At 37.2% G+C, this 21,065-nt stretch overlaps 2 protein-coding genes across 2 annotated transcripts; both read right to left on the bottom strand.

Annotated features, from left to right (window-relative positions):
• Window positions 1–1,033: 1,033 nt before the first annotated feature.
• On the bottom strand, window positions 1,034–18,758 carry LOC106711376 (ral GTPase-activating protein subunit beta). The gene is made up of 31 exons (XM_045682975.1): window positions 18,534–18,758; window positions 17,865–18,023; window positions 17,412–17,649; window positions 16,966–16,995; window positions 16,590–16,821; window positions 15,941–16,101; window positions 15,589–15,731; window positions 15,329–15,449; window positions 14,219–14,392; window positions 13,540–13,629; window positions 13,241–13,369; window positions 12,891–12,968; window positions 10,367–10,532; window positions 9,779–9,988; window positions 9,408–9,613; window positions 8,710–8,796; window positions 7,953–8,087; window positions 7,856–7,867; window positions 7,506–7,727; window positions 7,244–7,350; window positions 6,913–7,072; window positions 6,385–6,556; window positions 5,629–5,758; window positions 5,365–5,466; window positions 4,416–4,618; window positions 3,474–3,624; window positions 3,252–3,388; window positions 2,495–2,667; window positions 2,329–2,415; window positions 1,705–1,924; window positions 1,034–1,301 (listed from the first exon to the last, which is right to left on the bottom strand). The coding sequence occupies exons 1-31, from the start codon at window positions 18,567–18,569 to the stop codon at window positions 1,187–1,189; spliced, it is 4,386 nt and encodes a 1,461-aa protein (XP_045538931.1). The 5' UTR covers window positions 18,570–18,758; the 3' UTR covers window positions 1,034–1,186.
• Window positions 18,759–20,181: 1,423 nt separating this feature from the next.
• On the bottom strand, window positions 20,182–21,011 carry LOC106711525 (B-cell receptor-associated protein 31-like). Its single transcript, XM_045682900.1, has one exon. It carries the CDS (start codon window positions 20,930–20,932, stop codon window positions 20,300–20,302), a length of 633 nt encoding a protein of 210 aa, XP_045538856.1. The 5' UTR covers window positions 20,933–21,011; the 3' UTR covers window positions 20,182–20,299.
• Between the last annotated feature and the right edge of the window lie 54 nt (window positions 21,012–21,065).

The following is a 21,065-nucleotide window of genomic DNA, read 5'->3' as shown; positions in this document are numbered from 1 at the left end:
TATGACTTTATTGGAAGCTAAGCTTAAAAAAATACGTCAATCTGACAAATTACAGAAGAGAGCGACATCTAGTAATTTAAAATCTTAATAAACTTTTTAAAGTAACCAGTAAACATCATTAAGGTTGATGTGAAATATTAAACTCTATATCCCCCTTAACAGAGAAAAAATTCTTCCAGACTTAGTACGGCGTTCTAAAGAATAAAGATCTTAGGTTCTATTTCTCCAAAGATTTCTAGAATTTTTTTTTGTCCTATATGATACGATTAGGGTTGCCAGGTCGCCAAACCTACTAGCCGGACAGATCAGCCAGTTTGGCCGGACATTTGGGTAGAAAGGTCGGACACCCTATATTATTTAGTATTTTTTCTCAGTATTAATAGGTACACTCTCGTTTGGGAAATGTAAAAAGCTGGAAAACCGTTTATTTTGGCCGGACACGCAATCAAAAAGCCTACCTATGTCCGGCTTCATCCGGACGCCTGGCAACGCTAGATACGATCGTGCACGTTTGAAATAAAACAAATAAAATTTATAAATAATTTTATTACGTAAATATATTAAGTACTGTGCAACTTAAAACTAAATACATTTCATCTTAATTGGAATGATATAAATAGTGGAGATAAATATGAGAAAGCCATTAAAAAATTCAGTTAATTAAAAAAAAAAGTTAATCTTTAATTAAAAGGAATGTTAACATTTTATAAAATAGTTTAAAAAAAATCAGACAGAGATCCTAAAAAAGTACACTAATAATAAAAAACTACGACGAGTCTTGAAACTATTGATCTATAGTTAATCTTTATCTTTAGTTGTTAGAACATATTTTTGAAATTAATATAATTTTTTCATTAACTGTGGGTTTCTGAGACCAAAATCTCCGTTTAAAAAAAAATGTCATCCCTGTCATTAACTTTGACAAGAATTAAATAACAAATACTGCTAAGCAGATTATTTAAAATAAATGTATAATTAATTTGAATAAATAAAAAAAACAGTAATATTCGAAAGTTGAGTGACCAAATTATTTTCAACAACAATTTGATTTAATTGTAGTTCTGTATATTTTGAGTTAAAATCTGGTCTTAGATCTCGTTTCCACTAAATTGCTATATCTGTAGTCGGTCGTGGTATCACCAGTGGAAATACATATTTGTTTAGAATGCAGATGTTAGAGAACATGTTATACAGGTGGTCGGAACAGAGACTCGAGTAGCTCGGGCTCTGAGAGATCGCGCCGGTATTGCTGCGCTATCTCCTGGATCATGTGTCGTCTGCGCACATGTGGCGGCTGGTACCTACACATATATATTATAAATACGAATCTTTGGATGGATGGATTTTTGTTAGAAATATTATACATTATCTCTATTATAGCTCAACGGATCTAGACAAAATTCGGTATAGATCTAGATCATATTCTGGAAGAAGACATAGGCTACTAGAGATGTTTTTTTAATTCCACGCAGACAGAGTCGCGGGCGAAAGCTAGTATAAATATAAAATTCAAAAGTTATAAAAAATGAAAAGGATAATTCTTTCCCGTCAGTACTTTCATCAATTTTATTACACACTTAAAACAAGACTTTAAATTTACTTAAAATTATTGAATTTTTTCTAACGCGAAATTCACAATCGTGTTTTAATTCAGCACTAACGCCATCTAACGGTGTCATTATGAAGTTGGTTGACAATACTTACAGCTCTGCCTGTAGTCGTGTACGTCGTGCGAGATGTGTTGCGGCGCGGCGCAGACATGCTGGCAGCGCACGTGGCGCCACTAGCGCACCGTCTGCCAGTACGCCAGCGGGCGCCGGCACGCGCACACGCACCAACCCGCCCCGCACTGCGCTCACACACACCACGCTCACCTCCTGCCGCCGCCATGACACACCAGTCTCACAGTACCGCAGCAAATCATCTGCAACACAAACAACATACATACATAGTTTTTTTTTATATTACAAGGTGACAAACAAGCAAGCGGCCACATGAATTCTCCGAAATGGCGAAGCGACCGCTGCCCATAGACATTCGTAATTGCAGATGCGTTGTCTACCCTCAATCAAAGAAGGAGGAGACGCATGAAAAGAGAATATTTAACCTTCCTATGCATCTCCTCTCTCATTAAATCTACATCCCCTTCCCATCCTTTCCTTATAAGAAAAGGGAAAGAGGAATAAAATTAGTCCTCCAGCACCACACTCATCAGACTGTACGTGCAATTACTTCCACTTTACGCCTGTCTTTTGTGAGGTCGTGGTATTTAACCGGCACTATATACGGTATAGTACTACGAATACACGACTAACATATATAACTCACCGACTGGTAGATTGAGATGATCCTCGAAGTCCTCTAGCCATACGATAAGTATCTTAGCGGTGAAATCTCTATTTCTTCTGCCACTTCCTACAAAATAATAAAACAAAGTGTTGCAACAATTTTTTTTTCGACTACCCTCTTTAAAAAATGCACTTTTGAATTGTACCAGTGATCCCGGTAGCGGCAGCTTGCTGCTTGTCCAGTTCCAGGGAGAGGGCTCGTGTATTGTCAGTGAGTGGTGCACGTCTCTCCCCGCGCTCGCACTCGCTCACACTACGCGCATACGCCGGCGCACCACATGACTCCCACCCCGACATACACGCGGACATGCCCTTGCTATTGTAACGTAAAATATATAATACCACGGTAAAAACAACGAACAATGTTGCGAAATATTATTTTTTAATTTAAATAATTGATAATTTATAATATATAATTTGAAATAAATGTCAATATCAAAGAAAGCATATATCGACGCCCTCACCGATTAACCCCGTAATAGGAAAAATAAAATTTTTCAGGAGAAGCAAAAAACCGTATTTCTTTAATAACTTCATGAATAATTATTGTACAAGAATCTTTTAGATACCAAAACAAAGCTATTTTTTATAGCTTCATTGCATTTAATTTTCATTCATATATTCCGGGTGTATTCTGTGCTATGAAGGAAAAATTATAATACCGGAGATAAAAAAAATCTGTGTCAATAATGACTTTTTATCTTCGTAATTAACATTAAGAAAAGTATAAAAAAATCACAACGTGTAATAGGACCTTTAGATGCCGAATTCGACGGAAAAGCAAGAATCCGGTGAGAGTACATTACAGGATTATTTGATGGGGGCGTCGAATTATTCTCTGACACATGTATAGGGGAAAGAAAATCCGTAATTTTCATTACAAAAAATATTTATGCAACTCACCAAGTAGATGCACAGGGTCCATCTACATAGGACTTGAGACTATCGCTCTGGCTGGGCTTCTCCTCCGTCTCCAAGATCTCGTTACCAGATGGTACCACGAAGGCTATTTCATCAGTGGAGTCCGACCAGTATAATATCTATAATACACACAAAGCTAGAGATAAATTATTAAGATGTACAGTGTATTTTAGATTTAAATTTAATATTTAATGTAATTTTGACCTGTTGTGTGCCATCGTATATAGCGGGTGGTGGGTTGTCAGTATGAGATGCAGATGGTGGGGCGGGGCGAGGCGGCGCACGCGCATCGTAGCTGCCGCGTATATGTCCCGCCCACCCCGCGTGCCCGCGCACACACACACTACGCCCCAAACTAACAAACACAATTACACACAATTTTAATATCCATTATTTTCGATATATTTTAATCTAAAAAGGCCTATGTACTAGTTACTGATAAGTCATTTAAAGTTTTGAATGTATTCTGAAGTGTCTAATCATTGGTTTCTGACACCAAAATTCCTGTTTAAAACATAATGTTTTTTTATAAGAGAAGATGGCAAACGAGCAGCGGGAACACCAAGGTGTTCATTGACGCCTATGGACATCCGCAATACCAGAGGAATCGCAGATGCGTTGCCGACCTTTGAGATGGTGATACGCTCGCTTCTTGAAAGACCATAAGTCGTACTGGTTTGGAAATACCGCCGAGGACAGACCATTCCACAACGTGGCGGTACGCGGTAGAAAGTTACGCGAAAACCGCATGGTTGTGGATTGCCAGCCATCAAGATAGTGTGGATGGAACTTGGCGGTCTGTGAATTGTTCCAAAAAATACTTCTGAGCACTCCCCGAGGTAGATACGTTATCTCTGATAAGTCAAAGATAAAGGAAGGGATTACAATATGTTCAGAAACCAGCGATAACTGATGACTTTAAAACTCCGTATGCGACACATTAAACTAATATTTATTTAAACAGCTCATATAAAATATTCTAGAAACTGTGTATCAGAATAAAAAGCGATATTATTCGCATTATAGGTAGACAATCTACATTTGTGGATGTCTATGGGCAACAGTTGCTTCGCTATTTTGGCGAATTTAGGTGGCTTTTTGCTTGTTTGCCACCTGTTGAAATAAAAAAAAAATAGATTCAGTTACCCGCGCAACATGTTGATGTATGCGGGTGCGAGGTCTGTGCGATGCGCGTTGGCGATCATGTCGTGGGCGTGTCGTTGTCCTGCGCATGCGTACAGCACGTGTACAGTGAGAGCTGAACGACTTCCTGTCGCGTCCAGACGGCGCAGTGCGGAGAGGAAGCCCGGCGCTGAACTGTCTAATGCAGTCAGACGAGGGGCGCAGCCCTAACATATTGAGTAATATGTTACAATTAATATGAGTGTAAAAGTAATCGCGCGGTTTCCACGGAAAACTATGTAAATGGGAGTGGTGAAAAGCTTTATCTTTTTTTTATTTTTCAATCAGATTTTTCATCCCAACTCATTATAGTCTTCTTTCCTTTAATTCACTTAAATCCTAGATTGAAATATATCTCATTTATCTATATCTATACATATATATAAAAGAAAGTCGTGTTAGTTACACTATTTATAACTCAAGATCGGTCGAACTGATTTAGCTGAAAATTGTTGGGGAGGTAGCTTAGAACTAGGAGACGGACATAGGACCTTTTTTATCTTGTGTGCTTTTTTTTTCCGCGCGGACGGAGTCGCGGGTAAAAGCTAGTTTATAATATTATAAATGCGAAAGTTTAGATCAGGGATCCCCAAAATGGTCGATATCGAACTTAAATCATTCCTAATTCTCACTCTGTCTTCTATTGATCTAAGTCAGAATGAAAAATAATAATAATTAATCTTAAAAGTAGGTAATTTGGCCATGGGGGGGTCTGAGGTAACAATTCATTTTGGAAAAGGGGGTCACTTGTCCAAAATAGTTTGGAGATCCCTGGTTATCTCTGGAATGGCTGAACGGATCTTAATGTAATTTATCACAGACGTAGAACATAATCTGGAAAAACACATAGACTACTTATTAAGTTTTTAATTCCTCGCGGATGGAATTGTTTGCGACAGCTAGTATTAAATACCTTCTTGTCACCGCCGATGTTGAGGTAGCCGAAGTGCGAGAGGAAGAGACGCGCCGTCTGGAACTCTGTCACAGGCTCTGGTGGTGTGCACTCCGCTGCCGACTGCTCACGACATAAACATTACCACAAGGTGGCGCCATCTTGTTACAAAACTTACATCGGCCAAAAACTATGCCAAATTTAACTAAATAGATTGTGTCTTTGGTTTTAATAAGAAAGGAATACAAAGAGACAGGTAGCTTGAATACTGAAGTTGTAACTTACGACATTATCCTCGTTGTCTTTGACTCGCTTCTCTATGGCAGCCTGCTGCTCGAGGAGTTTGAACAGTACGGGAGCATCAGGATCGTTCAGCTGACGCAGTACCGCCTCTAGACTCGGAAATGCGGAGTCGCTGTAATATACGCCAATTAATGATAAGTAAACTGTACTTGGAGACATAAAAGGCTGATGATTTAAATTACCTGTAATATATTAAGTTTATTAATTAAATGTTTATTAGTGAACTAGTTGTAGCCCGCGACATCCGCGCCGGAACAAAAAAAAACTTAATTAGTAGCCTATGTGTTATTTCAGACTATGTTCTACATCTGTGCCAAATTTCATCAAGATCCATTAAGTCGTTTCGGAGATACTTTCAAACAAACATCTATGTATCCATCCAAACATTCGTCCCTACTGAGGAGGAGCCAGGAGCTAGGAGCCTACCCTAAGTAAGGGATGTCTAAGCCATAGTCAACCACGCTGGCCAAGTGCAGATTGAATTCACACATATCATTGAATTTCTTCTCAAATATGTGCAGCATCATGATGTTTTCCTTCACCGTAAGATCGTCGGATAAATGTACATATGTAAATCGAAAAACACATTGGTATATGGCGAAATTCGAACCCAGGACCTGCAGATTGCAAGTCAAATGCTTAACCCCTGAACCGCCGACGCTCTTTATATTAGTAAGATTAAATAAAGTTTAGTTTATCAATTGCAATGTTTATATGTATGAGTGGGTGTGTACTGACACAGCGCAGGGCGGGGCTGCGGGCAGGGGGCGGCAGTGGGGCGGGGCCCGGGGCGGGGGCTCCAGCATGGGCACGGGGCGGGCACAGCTCGCAGCACCACGCTGTGCACAGCGCGGAGCACCCCGCACTGACACCGACCACGCGTAGCGTCCCCACCCACAGCGGATTATCACTACATACAAATATACAGCTGTATCCATCATTTCCTCCACGTGAAATACTGTCTTCGGGTAACATTTTTAATGATTTAGGCTCAGTTATTTTACTTAAAATTATAAAATAGTACATTAATAAGTCATTCCCATAAAAACTATTGTTATTTTGCAACTTTGAAGGTAAAACTACTGTCTTAAAATAAGTTACAAGCTTCTAACTTTAAAAATGACGATAATTCTCTACAAATTTCCACCCATAATTTCATCTCCAACTCTTTTTTCACGTGTAAAAGTAGTTTTAAATCCTTTGTCAGGATACATACTATCTGTGTATAGGTACTAAATTGACCACATAAGAAGTTGTATATCATACCGACGAGTGTGGGCTGTGGCTCCTGACTGTTGGCGAGGGGTTCCTCCAACAGCGAGAGCAGTGCGCCGCCATCCACTGCGAAGTGCCGCAGCGCGCCGTGACCCAGCGCCGCCAGCCAGCGCTCGTCCAGCCTGCACCAGCTGCCTCCACCACCACCACCCTAACATACATTCACATCAACATCCGACTCGAAGGATCTAAATATTCTTTTCTACTTTTATTGTTAGAATTTCAATCAAATCTTTTAAAAATAGTCTTAAAATCATTACAATGGAAGAAACACTTTTAATAAATACAATATTATGTATGTTTGTTCTTGAAAATTATTCACCTGTTCTAAAATCAACATCAGAAGCGACTCGGCGGCGTCTCTCACTCTCATCGACACCGGTTTCAGTTCTTTCTCGTCTTTCATCTTAGGTGGCTCGCCAGGTTTACCTTTAGATATAGAGATCATTTCACTGATATAAAATTTAAATGAACATCATACAAAAGGGTTTAACAAATTATGGTATCCACTTTCCTATTTCAATTTGCCCCACCCCTTAATACATTTCAATTGATAATCAAGTAGACAAGAGTAGATAACCAACCGTGACTCTTGGAGCCGGATATTCCCAGTTCCACGACCTCCATGAGTGCAGTGAGACAGTCTGTGTCAGCGAGCAGTGCTGGACACAGCCAGGCAGCCAGGCAGTGGTAGGCGGCCACCACACACGAGTGCAAGTCCCGCGAGTGCGCTTGCGGCGGTCGTCCGCATTGCACCGATATGTAGTCGCAGATCCAGCGCACTGCGCGCTTGCGCTCTATCGCCTCTGTACACACACGTTACCTCACTTCACACACACAAACTAAACCGGCAAGAAACAAAATCACTAAAAATACACGCAGTGAGACCTTTAGTGTACGTAAATACTATAGAAAACGTATAAAAACAACATACCAATAACAAATTCTGGACAGCATGAAAGAGATGAAAAACATCAATAAAATAGTACAAAAAATACACAATCAAATAAAGAAACACATGTAATTCTTACCAGGCTTGACGGAATGCAGTTTGGCGAGACCTGAGAGCAGTTCCAAGGCAGCGAGAGACACTTGCAGGTCACCCTTCCACGAGGATATCAGCCGGTGGCACACTAAGTATGTCGCCCGCACCACTAAAGCGGCACCTAACATTCCCAAGCACTTGTGACAATTAGTACTAAAATCATAGTTTTACAAAAACTAACACATTTACTTTGTTTGAATAAGATAGACTGGTAAAAGACGTTCTGTACCAACACTAAGTATTTTTTTATAAGATAAGAGAGCAAACAAGCGACGACATAGACACATAGACGACATAGACAACGACGACCATAGACATCTATAACACTAGTATTACTTAAAAAGTACCAAATGCACTAGAACCTGGATAAACGAGAGTTGAAGGTATCCAGGTTCTACTGCAGCAGTACTATCAATAAAAAATTTAAACTATGTCTGATGTGAAAAAAGTAAACTGTACAACTAAAATGAATAAAATAACAGGCAAGCTATAATCATACAAAATTAACAGAATAAAGCGACAACATTTTTCCTGAGAAAATACATTTTTAAAAGTAAACATTTAATTCCCAGAAAAAATATTGTTTAAGAGTGATATTTAAATAAAAAATAATCCAAAGACTTAAAAACATGTGGTCATCCCTCTAACTCTGGAAAAAAAGACAACAATATATTACGTCATTGGAATTTAATGATTTTATCTAAATATCACCTCTATGTGTAGCAAAATAAGGTATAAATTACCGAAGCCAGACGACGATGGGTCAAGGTCCCTAACGTCAGCGGCGTAGTCGTCCTGCGCGTGGTCGCCGCGCCCGCCCTCAGAGTGCGCTAGAAACGTACGCACTACACAACCCCAATGTACTACCCACTTTATTTTTTGGATAGTAACTACTTTATTTATTTTATTTAGTTTACTAGAAGGTCCTGAATTAACTATATTTCTGTTAAGGAAAGTGATAGAGAAGATTTTTAATAGCAAAATATTAATTTTTTTGTATATATCAAAACGTTTTCCCCAGAATGCAATATTTTCTCAACAAATTTATGAGTGAATAATTGTACCTTTGATCACTAAATGTTGTTGCTAGAATAACTGAGGTTGTTACAGTTCCAACAACATAAAATCTAACCTTGTAAAATATTTGTTGTTTGTTTGGGGAATTTCCTTTAATATTGTAGACACGGTACAAATATTGTGTAATAAAAAAAACATACGCAAAACAAAATAAAGCAGATGTTGTGTTTTTCAAAATGTCTGTGAAAGCAGTGATAGTTTAACATTGGAAGATTTTAAAAAGTTAAAATTTATTTTACATTTCTTTAATTAAAAAAATAAAAACAATAACCATAAACATTGGTTAAAAGTTTATGATCATTGATTCTTTAATCTTTGCCAGTGTGATAACTGTCAGTGTGACAGCTGTCAGTTTGACAGTTACCTTTATACTCTGTGGTGTGCGACATTGTGGAGCCGGGCGGCGCGCTGTGAGACTTGGTGTTGGTGACGTAAGCGTTGTGTCGCACGCACAGATAGAGGGCGCTGAGCAAAGGCACTGCCAAAGACTCGGATGTTTCCACTTGCACCGCCGACACACAAATAAGTGACAGTTTACCTCTTGCGTAGTCACCAATAGTCATACCGGCACTGTTTTGGAAAGTTTAAATAAAAATATTTAAAAAAAAACATATTTTTTTTTCTTTTCTAAATGACAATAAGTCGTCTCTACTAGTTGACTAACGTAAATTGTATGTACTTGTCTTTTTAGTCACAGATTATTGTCACACATTATTATCTTAAACCTAGACTTACTATTCATTACATCCAGGAAACTCCGGAACAGGCAGACCTCTGTAATGGTACGGGAAAGCAACGAGAGACAGCAAGAGACTGATAGCAGCTTTCCTCAACTCGCGCTTGTCTATAGATCCGCAGTCAATTTTGGGCTCTCTCTCCGACAGAATAAGGTCCAAAGCTGTGATGAAGTCTGGCACCAATACTAGTACACCGTCCAGGTCCAATCTGTTATAAGTTATAAATATTTATAAATAAAAAATACATTTATATTGTAATTTATTTTTGTTGCTTCGTACAATTCTTACTAATTTAGAAAAGTTAATCTATGACAAGAATGTCAAAGATTAAAATATACAGATAACTAAATATCAACTGTACAAAATATTTTTTATAAAGCCCTCATAATGTAAAAATAATTCGTTTTCTTTTTGTGTTTATAATATAAAAGTAATAAAATAATTTTGTTTGCATAGATCATCATTTGAAACGCGTATTTTATCACCTAGTAACCCATCATCTTTTTGCCCAACATTAGTTATTAAACTATTTTTCCAATGAAAACGTAAGAAACATGAAGATAACGTCCTAATTAGAGCAGCATACCTGAATATATCCGCCGCATCAAGTACAATGGCGGCGGCGGTGGCGGGGTCGCGCAGTCCGCGCTGCAGCGCCGCGTACGTACGCGCTAAGTACGGCGCCACCACCTCCTCCCGGCACTGCTTGGAGCAGATCACACGACACAGCGTGCCCAGAGCCACCGCACGACCTCATTCACAACATATTACACATTAACAACTACCTCTTATGTATACTGTTCGTAAGAAACAGGATTCTTACCACGATTAGGCTGTTTGAGCTCCCGATATTTTGGCACAGTTGTATGCGCCATGTTCACGGGTTGCAACCTGCAGCCTAATCATGGTAAGAATTAGTGATGCAACGGAAGTGTCTTACCGGAACCAGAAACGGAAACAGATGTCAAAAATAAATTTTAGCAGAAACGGAAACGGAAACGGATGCGGAAACAGAAGTATAAATAATAAAAAAAAACATATTTACAAAAAAAATGTTTTTTCGAAAATCAGTTTGTATTCGTTTTTAATTTATTAAGGCATTGGATATCGGTGTCCTTTAGCCTTCAATGTATGTATTTTTACTGTGCTTCAATAAGTTAAAATACGTGTTTTTTTTTTTATTTATTTTCAGGAAACAAAATTACACTATTTAAAAATTAACGTTCGCCAAACCACTCGTGTTGAAAAACAACAAATATATTTTTTATTAATACATTCACTGCTGACCACTGTTAAATACCTCCTGAAACCCATTTTGCTCTCCCTTCATTGCCTCCTTCAGAGCTACGTTAGGGATGCGATCCATACCCGGCGCCTTCTTATTCTTTATTGCGTTGTATGCACCTACGAATTCCTCGTTCGTGATCGCAGGGACTTCGGCGGCGTTTGCGGGTATTTCGTAGTCCAGGTCTTCTTGTTGTGGGAATAATGTAGTGACAATGCTATGACACATGTGTGTATGTGTGGATGTGTATGAAATGTTACAAGATCTTGAACCGAGAGGATAAAAGCTGGTTTTGATTAGTATCCTTACATGTTTTACTCAATATTCTGGAATATGATGAAAAACTTGACTTTGTCAAAATCTTGTAACATATTAGTACATAGAAATGCAATAGTGGAAGAAATATCTACATATTAGTGAACTAAACCATTGCCATCTCTAGTGCTCAAAATGATGATCCCTAGTGCTCAAATGCAAGAAATGTGTTTTTTTTTAAATAATTATAATAACATTATTAATCTATCTATATGTTCAAACATTCCCAGATACTAAATAAAAATTCACCATAAAAAGTTTTGGTTCCCAGCTGTTACCTTTTTTTATTTTGTAAACAGTGAATGTGCTAAGTATCAAATACACCAAATCTAGATTAGAAAAAGATATAATTATTAGGCGTCGGTGGCTCGTGGCACTTGACTTGCAATCTGCAGGTCCAGGTTTTTACGATGAAGGAAAACATAGTGATGCTGCCTGCACATATCTGAGAAAAAATTCAATCATATGTGTGAAGTCAACCCGCTCTGGGCCTGTGTGGTTGACTATGGCCTAATCACCTCAAATTTGGGGTAGGCTCCGAGCCCCTCAGTGGGGATGTATACTGAGCTGATGATAATAATGATGATGATATATTGCATGGTTATCACTTATTCAAAAGCACATTTAATAACTCGTAAGTATGAAATAGTCACATTTTGCCAGTTGTCAAATTTTATATGGACAACAACTAGACAATCAACTCCAGCAAGAGAAGCTGATTGTTTCAAACAGCAGCAGAAAATATTACGTGCTTAAATTCACGAAAAAGTACGTAAACAAACAGATGCGACAAGTGCCGAAAGGCCGCGCGCGGACTGCGCGTCTCGCGCCTCGCATTTGGATCTCTCAGGTGTCGTAAAGTTCCGTTTTATCTCCGTTATAAAAGTTGCGGAAACAGAAACAGAAACGGATGTTGAAAAGGGTGCGGAACTTCCGCACTTGCGGAAACGGAAACAGACATCCGTTGCATCACTAGTAAGAATCCCGTTTCTTAAGAACAGTATATTAGTAAAAACCACGAAAGTTTGTAGTTATATACCTTTTATGTAGTTTACTTGTTAAACAATCCCTTAGTATAGTTCATAATAATCTCCGTTAGTTTTAATTTTGTAAAGTGTCGCAATTCAACTGAATGTGACTCAGGGATTAAGTACTTGATTTGTAATCTACAGGTCCTGGGTTCGAATCTCGTAGTGTATCAATGTGTTCTTCGATTTAAGATTTACATATGTACATTTATCCGACTTTTTTACAGCAAAGGAAGACATCTTTTCAAAGATATGTGTGAAGTCAACCCGGTCTAAGCCAGCGTGGTTGACTATGGTCTAGTCACCCCTAACTTAGGATAAGCTCCGATACCCTCAGTGAGAACGTATAGTGAGCTGATGATTCTTCAAATAAATTCGTGACTCCCTCATCATCCAGGAAGAAAAGAAAATGGTAACAATCTAAAGAAAAAGAAATAGTGGACGAGAAATTCTGATGACCTTTGTTCCTGTGCAATACTTACCAGGTTGATAACTCATCATATTCAGCCTGTAAGTGGCGTCAGACAGCGATGGCGGCGGAGGAGTGCCTTCGGATCGAGCTGCAGATTAAATAATGCGACGTAAATGGAAATAAACAACTAATTTCTTCTAATTATTGATCACCTTTTAGGCTACTATAGTCACAATTGAACCAGTGCCGGCGTTAGGCGACCGCCCAGGGCGCTGTATAGAAAGGGGTAGGGGTAAAAACATATATCTGCCAATTACACATAGTTAAACCACCTTTTAAAAGTTAGATAAGAAATTGCCCAGGACTCTGTAATTATAACCACTACTAAATCGTACCAAAAACTACTAAAAACATACTTACGTTGATTTGTATTATAATTAGGTGTAGTACCAATAAGTGCAGCTTCAAACAACCATTCGCCAAATAAATGGAAGATGGAGTTAACCTTTGGTCGTAACGGAGTCAACGGTGGTTTCTCTGTCTCGCCCACTATGAAATATTAACAAATTGTACTTTATAGCGCTTAGAATAAGAGCTAATTTGACTTATCACTGCAGCAACTAAAAAGCTATTTATAACTTAAAACATTTTGGATTATCAGAAGTATTTAATAAACAACCCTATTGCCTTTGTAATAGAGTTTAAATTACAATATATACCTTGTGAGGAGATAGAATTGGGCGGCGTTGTTGGTACAACGCTAGGCGGTCGACTGCCGGTCAAACCGATCAGCGAAGAACGCGGAGTACCTGCAATATTTGAGATTTTTGTACTAGAATATTCTAAACTTTCAAGAAATATTTATATAACACATATAAGCACAAAATAATTATGTAAAGTAGAAAAGGAAAGTGTTTGAAAAGGTTAATTCAAGCCAAGAAATAATATAGATTTTTGGGAAACTACACCCGGAGTGTATAAAAAGCATATTAAATTCAAAATTGCTTTACTTAAACTTTATTACTAAAAGCATAAGGTTCAAATTCCATCAAGATTGAAAATAATAAAGCCACCAAATTTGTGAAAAAGCTCAATGAGATTTCTGACCCATTAGAAACACACAATCAAATGAGGTAGAAAACAACATGCAGACAAATATTAAACACAATATTAACACAGCAACCTAAAATGAACCTTAAAACTTTAAAGACAGGGTTGAAAACTGCATGCTAACAACGTAAAGACAATCGCAAACGTCAACCGAGCTAAAATAAATTACAACACATTGAAAATAAGGTCGAAAACTGCATGCAGGCGACCAAACATCACCAACGTTATTGCGGCAAGCTAAAACAAACCTTAACACATTAGTGACAAGGTTGAAAACGTAATGCATACTTCGTTCGGCAAGCTTGTCGCGCGGCCGCGATGCCACGCTGAAGGACTTGGCGAGGCGGCGGTGCGCGGGGGGCGTCAGTTCATCCTCGCCCTCCCCCGCCCCAAGTCCTGCCCCAGTCCCGGCCCCGGCCCCAGCCCCCGCCCCGCAGCTCTCGCGCCAATCTGCGCCCCGTCCTGTGCCACCCTTTTACCTCTACTAGTGCTTTGCATCCATTTTATATATAAATAATGTTCATTTATAAAGTAATCTTACAAGATAATGGAATTCAAAAAAGCCAAGAGCCGTAGTAAAACATTGAAATAATAAAAAAAATAAGTGCCACAAAGAATACCACTTTTTCTAAAGTGCAATAATAAGAAGGTGGAGGCAATTTTTTATTTATTTACAAAAAAAAAAGTAGTTTTTATACTATTTACAAAAAAAGATGTTAAAGACTTTCTTTTCTCTAACAATTTTGTATTTTAAATCGACGCAAAGCACTTTTATTTTAAGAAAAATTTTTACAAATCTAAGAAGCTAATTGACATATTAGAAGAGAATATTACAGCGCTATATATTATATGCAAAGAGATTGAGAAATAAGAGTTTTGTATATCTATGTGGTAATGTTTCTACAAAGGATTTAGTAGTAAAACAATAAAAAATAAATTTAAATAATAAAACAATAAGGTTATATGAGTAAAATAAAGTATGTGAATGATTTACTAACATGTACGTACATATACGCACTTCTTCGTGCATCCATACATGCACAAATGTACTCACATACAATCACTCAAAATATGATATACAATAAAATATGTTGCCATAAAAAAAACCTTATAACACATCCCAATACAGTTCAAAGTAGAACAACAAAATAAAAAACAAAATTCATCCATCATACAATCACGGTTAAGTAAAATTTGTAAACAGATATAACCCATGCGATGAAAAGAGTTACTCATGAGATTCCTTAAGTTATGTAACTCTTTTCGATAGGTATTTCCTTTCAAAGAACACAAAATAGTTATTAAAATGCAAACACATCAACAAACAAAAATCAAAAACATTCACCGGAGTGAAAAAAAACCATTCCGAAAAGCACAATTTAATAATAGCGTACATACCAAGGAAGGCGTCTACATGCGCAGCCACACCCTTCATCGCCTTCAGGAAGATCGCAGGCAACGCCTGGAGGCAGGGATGTGTGCTGGGATCACGAGCACCATCTTCCGCCGTCATTGAATACTAATCAAGATAAATATTAAGACATTTTTTTACTTTACAAACTGTGCAATAACTATGAAGAATTTAAAATCTTATTTAATTTTAAAAATAAGTATTTTTGCCCATTTAAAACATTATTCCATGAAATAAATGTTGTAACCTGCAAAAACTCCGGAGTCTGACTTATAACATGAGGCCGGCAGAGGTCTACGGGGTTGCCGATTGTGTGCAGGATGCGGTACCAGGTCTGCATCACCGCCTCCGCGCTCATATCCGCCGGTACCAGGTTCACGTCCTCCTCCCCTGGTAGTATTCGACAAAGATTAGAACCACCAAAAGTTTCTTCCTTAGATCCACAACCCGCAGAGAATCTTGGCTTGGTTAAGTAATTTCTGAATTAAATACTACTATCAAAGTATAATTAAAGCAAGTAATTTTCATAATATGAAATGATCACTGTAAATATTATACATTGCACTTTTACATTGCATTGTAAGGTAAATGTGACTGACCAATGGGCATGGCGGGGAACATCGGTCCGTACATGTGCGCGAGCAAGCGCGCGGTGAGACAGAGCGAGGCGCGCGCCCATTGCTCGGCGAGCGGCGCGCGGTGTCGCCATCGCACGCACTGCTCGCGTAGTGTTCGCCACAGCGCCGGAGATGGGAAACATCTCAACACACAAACAACACGACAAGTAATACTTGTAGACCAACTAGTTGTTGCCCACAAGCTAATCTGTGTACAATCTTACTAATATTATAAATGCGAATGTTTAGATGTTTGTTTGAAGGTATCTCCGGTATGGCTGAGTGGATGTTAATGTAATTTGACACTGATGTAGAACATAGTCTGGAAGAAAACATAGGCTACTTATTAGGTTTTTTTTTGTTCTGCACGGACGGAATCTCGGGCAACAGATAGTTAAAAATATAGCCTATGTTAATTTATACAAAAGCTACATCTAATAAAAAGTCCCGATAAAATCGGTCCAGCTGTTTCAGAGCACATTTAATCGTATTTGGCAATAAGACAATCATTCATTCAAAATTATTATTCAAGTAAACTGTAATTAACCAGTACTTAGTTTAATATTTTGCTATCAAATAATATACCTTAGAAAAAAATACTACTAAAACAAACATCTAAATGTCAAAATACCTGTGACAAGCAAGTATCCATACTTCAAAGAGCACACATAACACTCGCTCGCAGAGTTGCTCTGCGCCGTGATGTGGTGCGGGGGGCGCCAGCAGCGCGGCTGCGGCAGCCAGCAACAGCAGCAGCAGTGCACGCCACTCGCGCGGCCCCAGCGCTCCACTGTCTGCCAGTGACCGTGCCAGTCGCAGCACGCGGTGGCACAACACAGCCTGTTTGCTGATCAAATCCGCACCTACATATATGGATTACACTCAATAAATATTAAATAAGTTTATCACCTATTTGACCCATTCATTGTGGATTTCTGAGACCAAAATCTCTGTACAAAATGTATAAGAGAATATGGTCAAAAACCCACAATCAGTACACAACTTACCTATTTCCATTTGATAGATGAATGTGAGAGCTTGTAAAAGAATTATATACAGTTCAGAACTCCATTATTAGGAATCTACATTAATTATTAATAATATCGAAGTAGTTGAATTTAATTTGTATGTGTACCTAAAGACCCCTACATATAAGATTCAACTGCACAGTTTCAACTGAACAGATAGACTGGTCAGTTGAAACTGATCTGAAGGTGTGTAGACAAAACTGAGAACTGTACAGTTTAAGCCTGTATTTACAATGTTAATGCAGCAATACTGTTACTGAACAGTTGAAGGAACAGCCTACAGTTCAAATTTAGTCTTCAAACATATAATTTAACTGAACAGTCCGGGTGTTAGATGTGGGCTTAAACAGTTAGATTTAACCTGAGTTTCGTTAAATATTCATATTTTTTGACTTATCTCAAAAAATATTTTTTTTTCAACTTACTGTCATCGGCTCTAGGCACAAAAAGGTTATGTAAATGGCTGAGTATTTTGGCAGCATATCGCTTGGGGTCTGCGGCTAAAGGTGGCGGGATGGCGGGCTGCGGAGGCTGCGACGCCGGCGCGGGCGGTAGCAATGCACCGAGCCATGCGTGACATACGTAAACGCACGCGCGTAACGCTTCATGCTCTGTTAACGGTAGTGATAGACCATAACGCAGAACTTCTAACACCCATTCAACCTGAAATGTTTAAGAAATGTTGGATTCAAAGTGATTGGTTTAATTCTGTCACAATGTAATGCTAATCATAAGATTGTCAAATAAATAACTAATCTAATAGTATCCTTCTATATTTTGTTAGTTAATAATATAAATAAAATAATTATTTTATTAATAAGACAAAGTTCACATTTATCTTTAAAACGGGTAGACTGGAAAATATTTAGCAATATTACCTCAGTATCTGTGGTGAGTGGGCTGGGTTGGTGACTAGCTAGCTGCTTCACGACGGCAAGGACAACGTCGCGACCGCCCACCGCACCCAGCACGCCTTGCCCGCCTCCCTCCAGTGGCAGTGAGCTCCATTCTGAATACATGCCCTCACTGTCCTTGCTCTAATAACATAATTTTAGTAAACGATAGGTGATAGAGAAAACAGATGTGTAACTAGTCTAGCTCTAGTGCAATTTGAAACAGATTACAAAATATAAAAGTTATTTAAATTAATTAAAATGATATTGCACCATGTTTTGTTGTTTCTGTCGATATTCATACACTGCTGGACTAGTAAACCTGCATAAATTCCTTAATGTGAAATACTATGCACAATTGACAAACTATGTTTTGAAGGAAGGGGGGAGAGGACCGTTATCCGTTATCAGTGAAAAACATTGGTTTCATATTTCGTTTATTTATGACCGATTAATCATCTGCTGCAAGTAATGATATAATATGCAGATGACGCTAATTTAAATTTTCAATAATGAGAAAATACTATGAATAATAAAAAGTCGAAGAGATACTATAAAAGGGGAATTTAATAAACCAATGCTGAATTCTTTTTACATTTATAATAATTAGAAGAAAACTAAAGGAACTCATTGAAACTTTATTTAGAATCGTACCTTAAAATTAACTCTGTTGAAAATTCCCACATTCATAAATAAAGAATACCTAACGGTACCAAATAATTCACGGATACCAAGATTACGCACAATTACACTTGTATTGGAACGCTTTGAACTGCCAGCACATTTAAGATCTTTGGATTAATACATAGGTTTTTGATCAACTATTCATCAAGAATTACTATTAATTCAAGAAAATCCAAAACAAATAAATATCAGCCACGGTTTTGACAATTTTGACTGACATATGGTATCAGTTGTCACTGTCACTTTGATTTATGACTAACAGTTCGAAAATATGATGAAATATAATTCTTCATCTGAGGATGAAATGTCTATTTACGGCCACTGGAATGAACTTGATTTATCGTTGGTTTCTGAGACCAAAATCCCTGTTTAAAACTATCGCCATCCCTCTCATTATCTTTTACACAACAGTGAAAATAATATGTTTTAAACAGAGATTTTTGGTCGAAGAAATCAACGATTAATCTTTCCCGTTAATTTTCTCCGAAGTAACAAATATTTACGCATCAGCTTAGCTTGGATTCTTAGGCCCATTAGAACTTCTTGATAGTAGGCAAATAGACACATGAAGCGAAATATGTTTCCAATCTTGAACAACCATGCTCTGACTGGCAATAACTGTGCAGTTACTTGTTTAGTTGCCTTTGTCTTATTTGGCTTTTAATTAATGAGTTCTCACTTAACATCAAGCCGAGGGGAGCAATGTAATGCCTTTTTCGGATAAATTTCTAAATAAAAAGTAACTGTATAGATTGTTTTTATTAGCACAAATACAATAGGTATTACAAATTTTCAACATTTAATGTTTTTATAAAGCAAAGCAAAACAAGTAGTAAGTTCTCGATAATATTTGAATCTGATTTATACAGAAACAGAAAATTTCCTTATCTTTGATAATGTTGTTACAGTTTGAATACATCACAGGTTACACCTATTACCATAAAACAGACCAAACAACTTAGAAAATGAATTTATACCTTATACATAGCAATGTTATATACAAATTCATATATTCAAGTAAAGACTCATAGTTAGGAAGATTTTTAGGTACTAGTTACATATGGAAAAAGAAGCCCATTTAAAAATTGCCTGTTAAATTATATAATATTATAAATAACCATTATTGCCTTAATATGAAATTATAAGTCAACAACCATAAGTACTTGTAAAAAAACTTAATAGACCACTAAAAAAACATATGAAGGTAAACTGAAATCATCAGGAAGATAAGCTGCGCTAAACAATTATATACAAATTTAGATAATAAAAACAGACTAGATTCTATATATAGATAAGATAATTTTAACATTAATTTCAATCAACCTTAAGTTTTAATTGACTTCTTTGCTAACAACTAAGGTTCAACTAAGCCAAAATATCTTCACATAAAAAAACATAAAATCAGTCTCAACATTTTCAAACAGAAATCAACAAAAATATCAATTGTTTTAGTTATTAATTAGTTTTAATAAATGCCAGTCTTAATTTATTCAAAGATCATTTGACTAAAATCAAAATCATGGCAGCTAAATACAATCCAATTTTTTTATTACATACAAATATTACTTTTAACATACATATATTAGAAAATATAACATGTTCTAGAATTAATCTCGATAACATTGTTCCTTTAAGCAAGCATGTTTCATTAAAGCAATATACTTATTCCATTACATATTATGCAGAATCTTTTGGAATATATCATACCATAATGTAATGAAATCTTATAATAGACTTTACTCATCACCTTTCCCACTTGTCACACTTTCTAGCTTCTCATATTTTATTCTCCATTTTGTTGCCTCTTCTTCCAATTCTTTTGTTTTCAATTTCTCTTCTTCCAACAAATTCTCGGTAACTTCCAGTACATTTTTCAATTCTTTATAATTTTGAGATTCTGTTATTTGCGTATCATTATCAAGCATAGCTTTTTTAGCTTGGTTCACAGTATCTTCGGCTTGTTTTATTATTTTTTCTGCCTTAACTTCAAGCTCATATTGTATGATCAACATTGTTACAAGACGTTTGATCACAAATGCTAGAAATATAGCAAAACTTGTGATGTAAAAGTTTCTTTGAGCACGGAACAGCTTGACATGACCCTTCATTTCTGTTGATAAGTGGGATGGTAATGGTTCTGAACTGTTTGAATATTTTCTCATTTCTCTGATAGCGTCCATTAAGAATAAAGTCAAAACGCCTAGAAATGCATAGAAGTACAATGCGGCATGCTGTTGAAACATTGCGAAGAGACGTGACCTGAAAAACTGATGCCATCGCCGCGGGCTAAATATCGGTAATATCATAATGATGACAACAGCAATTTCAAAGTATAGATAACCGGCAATAAATGTCCACTGTAAAGACATTTTAACAAAAATTCAAGGGGCAAGATTTCAATATAAATCTCTAGAATCTACTAGACACTTTCTAGATTATTCTAATAGAATAATCTTTTGTTCACTTCTCTAAACTCCGAGAACAATTTTTGCTTTTTCTTTA

This window comes from Papilio machaon, chromosome 20 (genome assembly GCF_912999745.1).
Source record: "Papilio machaon chromosome 20, ilPapMach1.1, whole genome shotgun sequence".
Taxonomy (NCBI): Eukaryota; Metazoa; Arthropoda; class Insecta; order Lepidoptera; family Papilionidae; genus Papilio; species Papilio machaon.
Note: the sequence above shows the minus strand (reverse complement) of the source record. Positions and strands in the feature narration are given on the sequence as shown.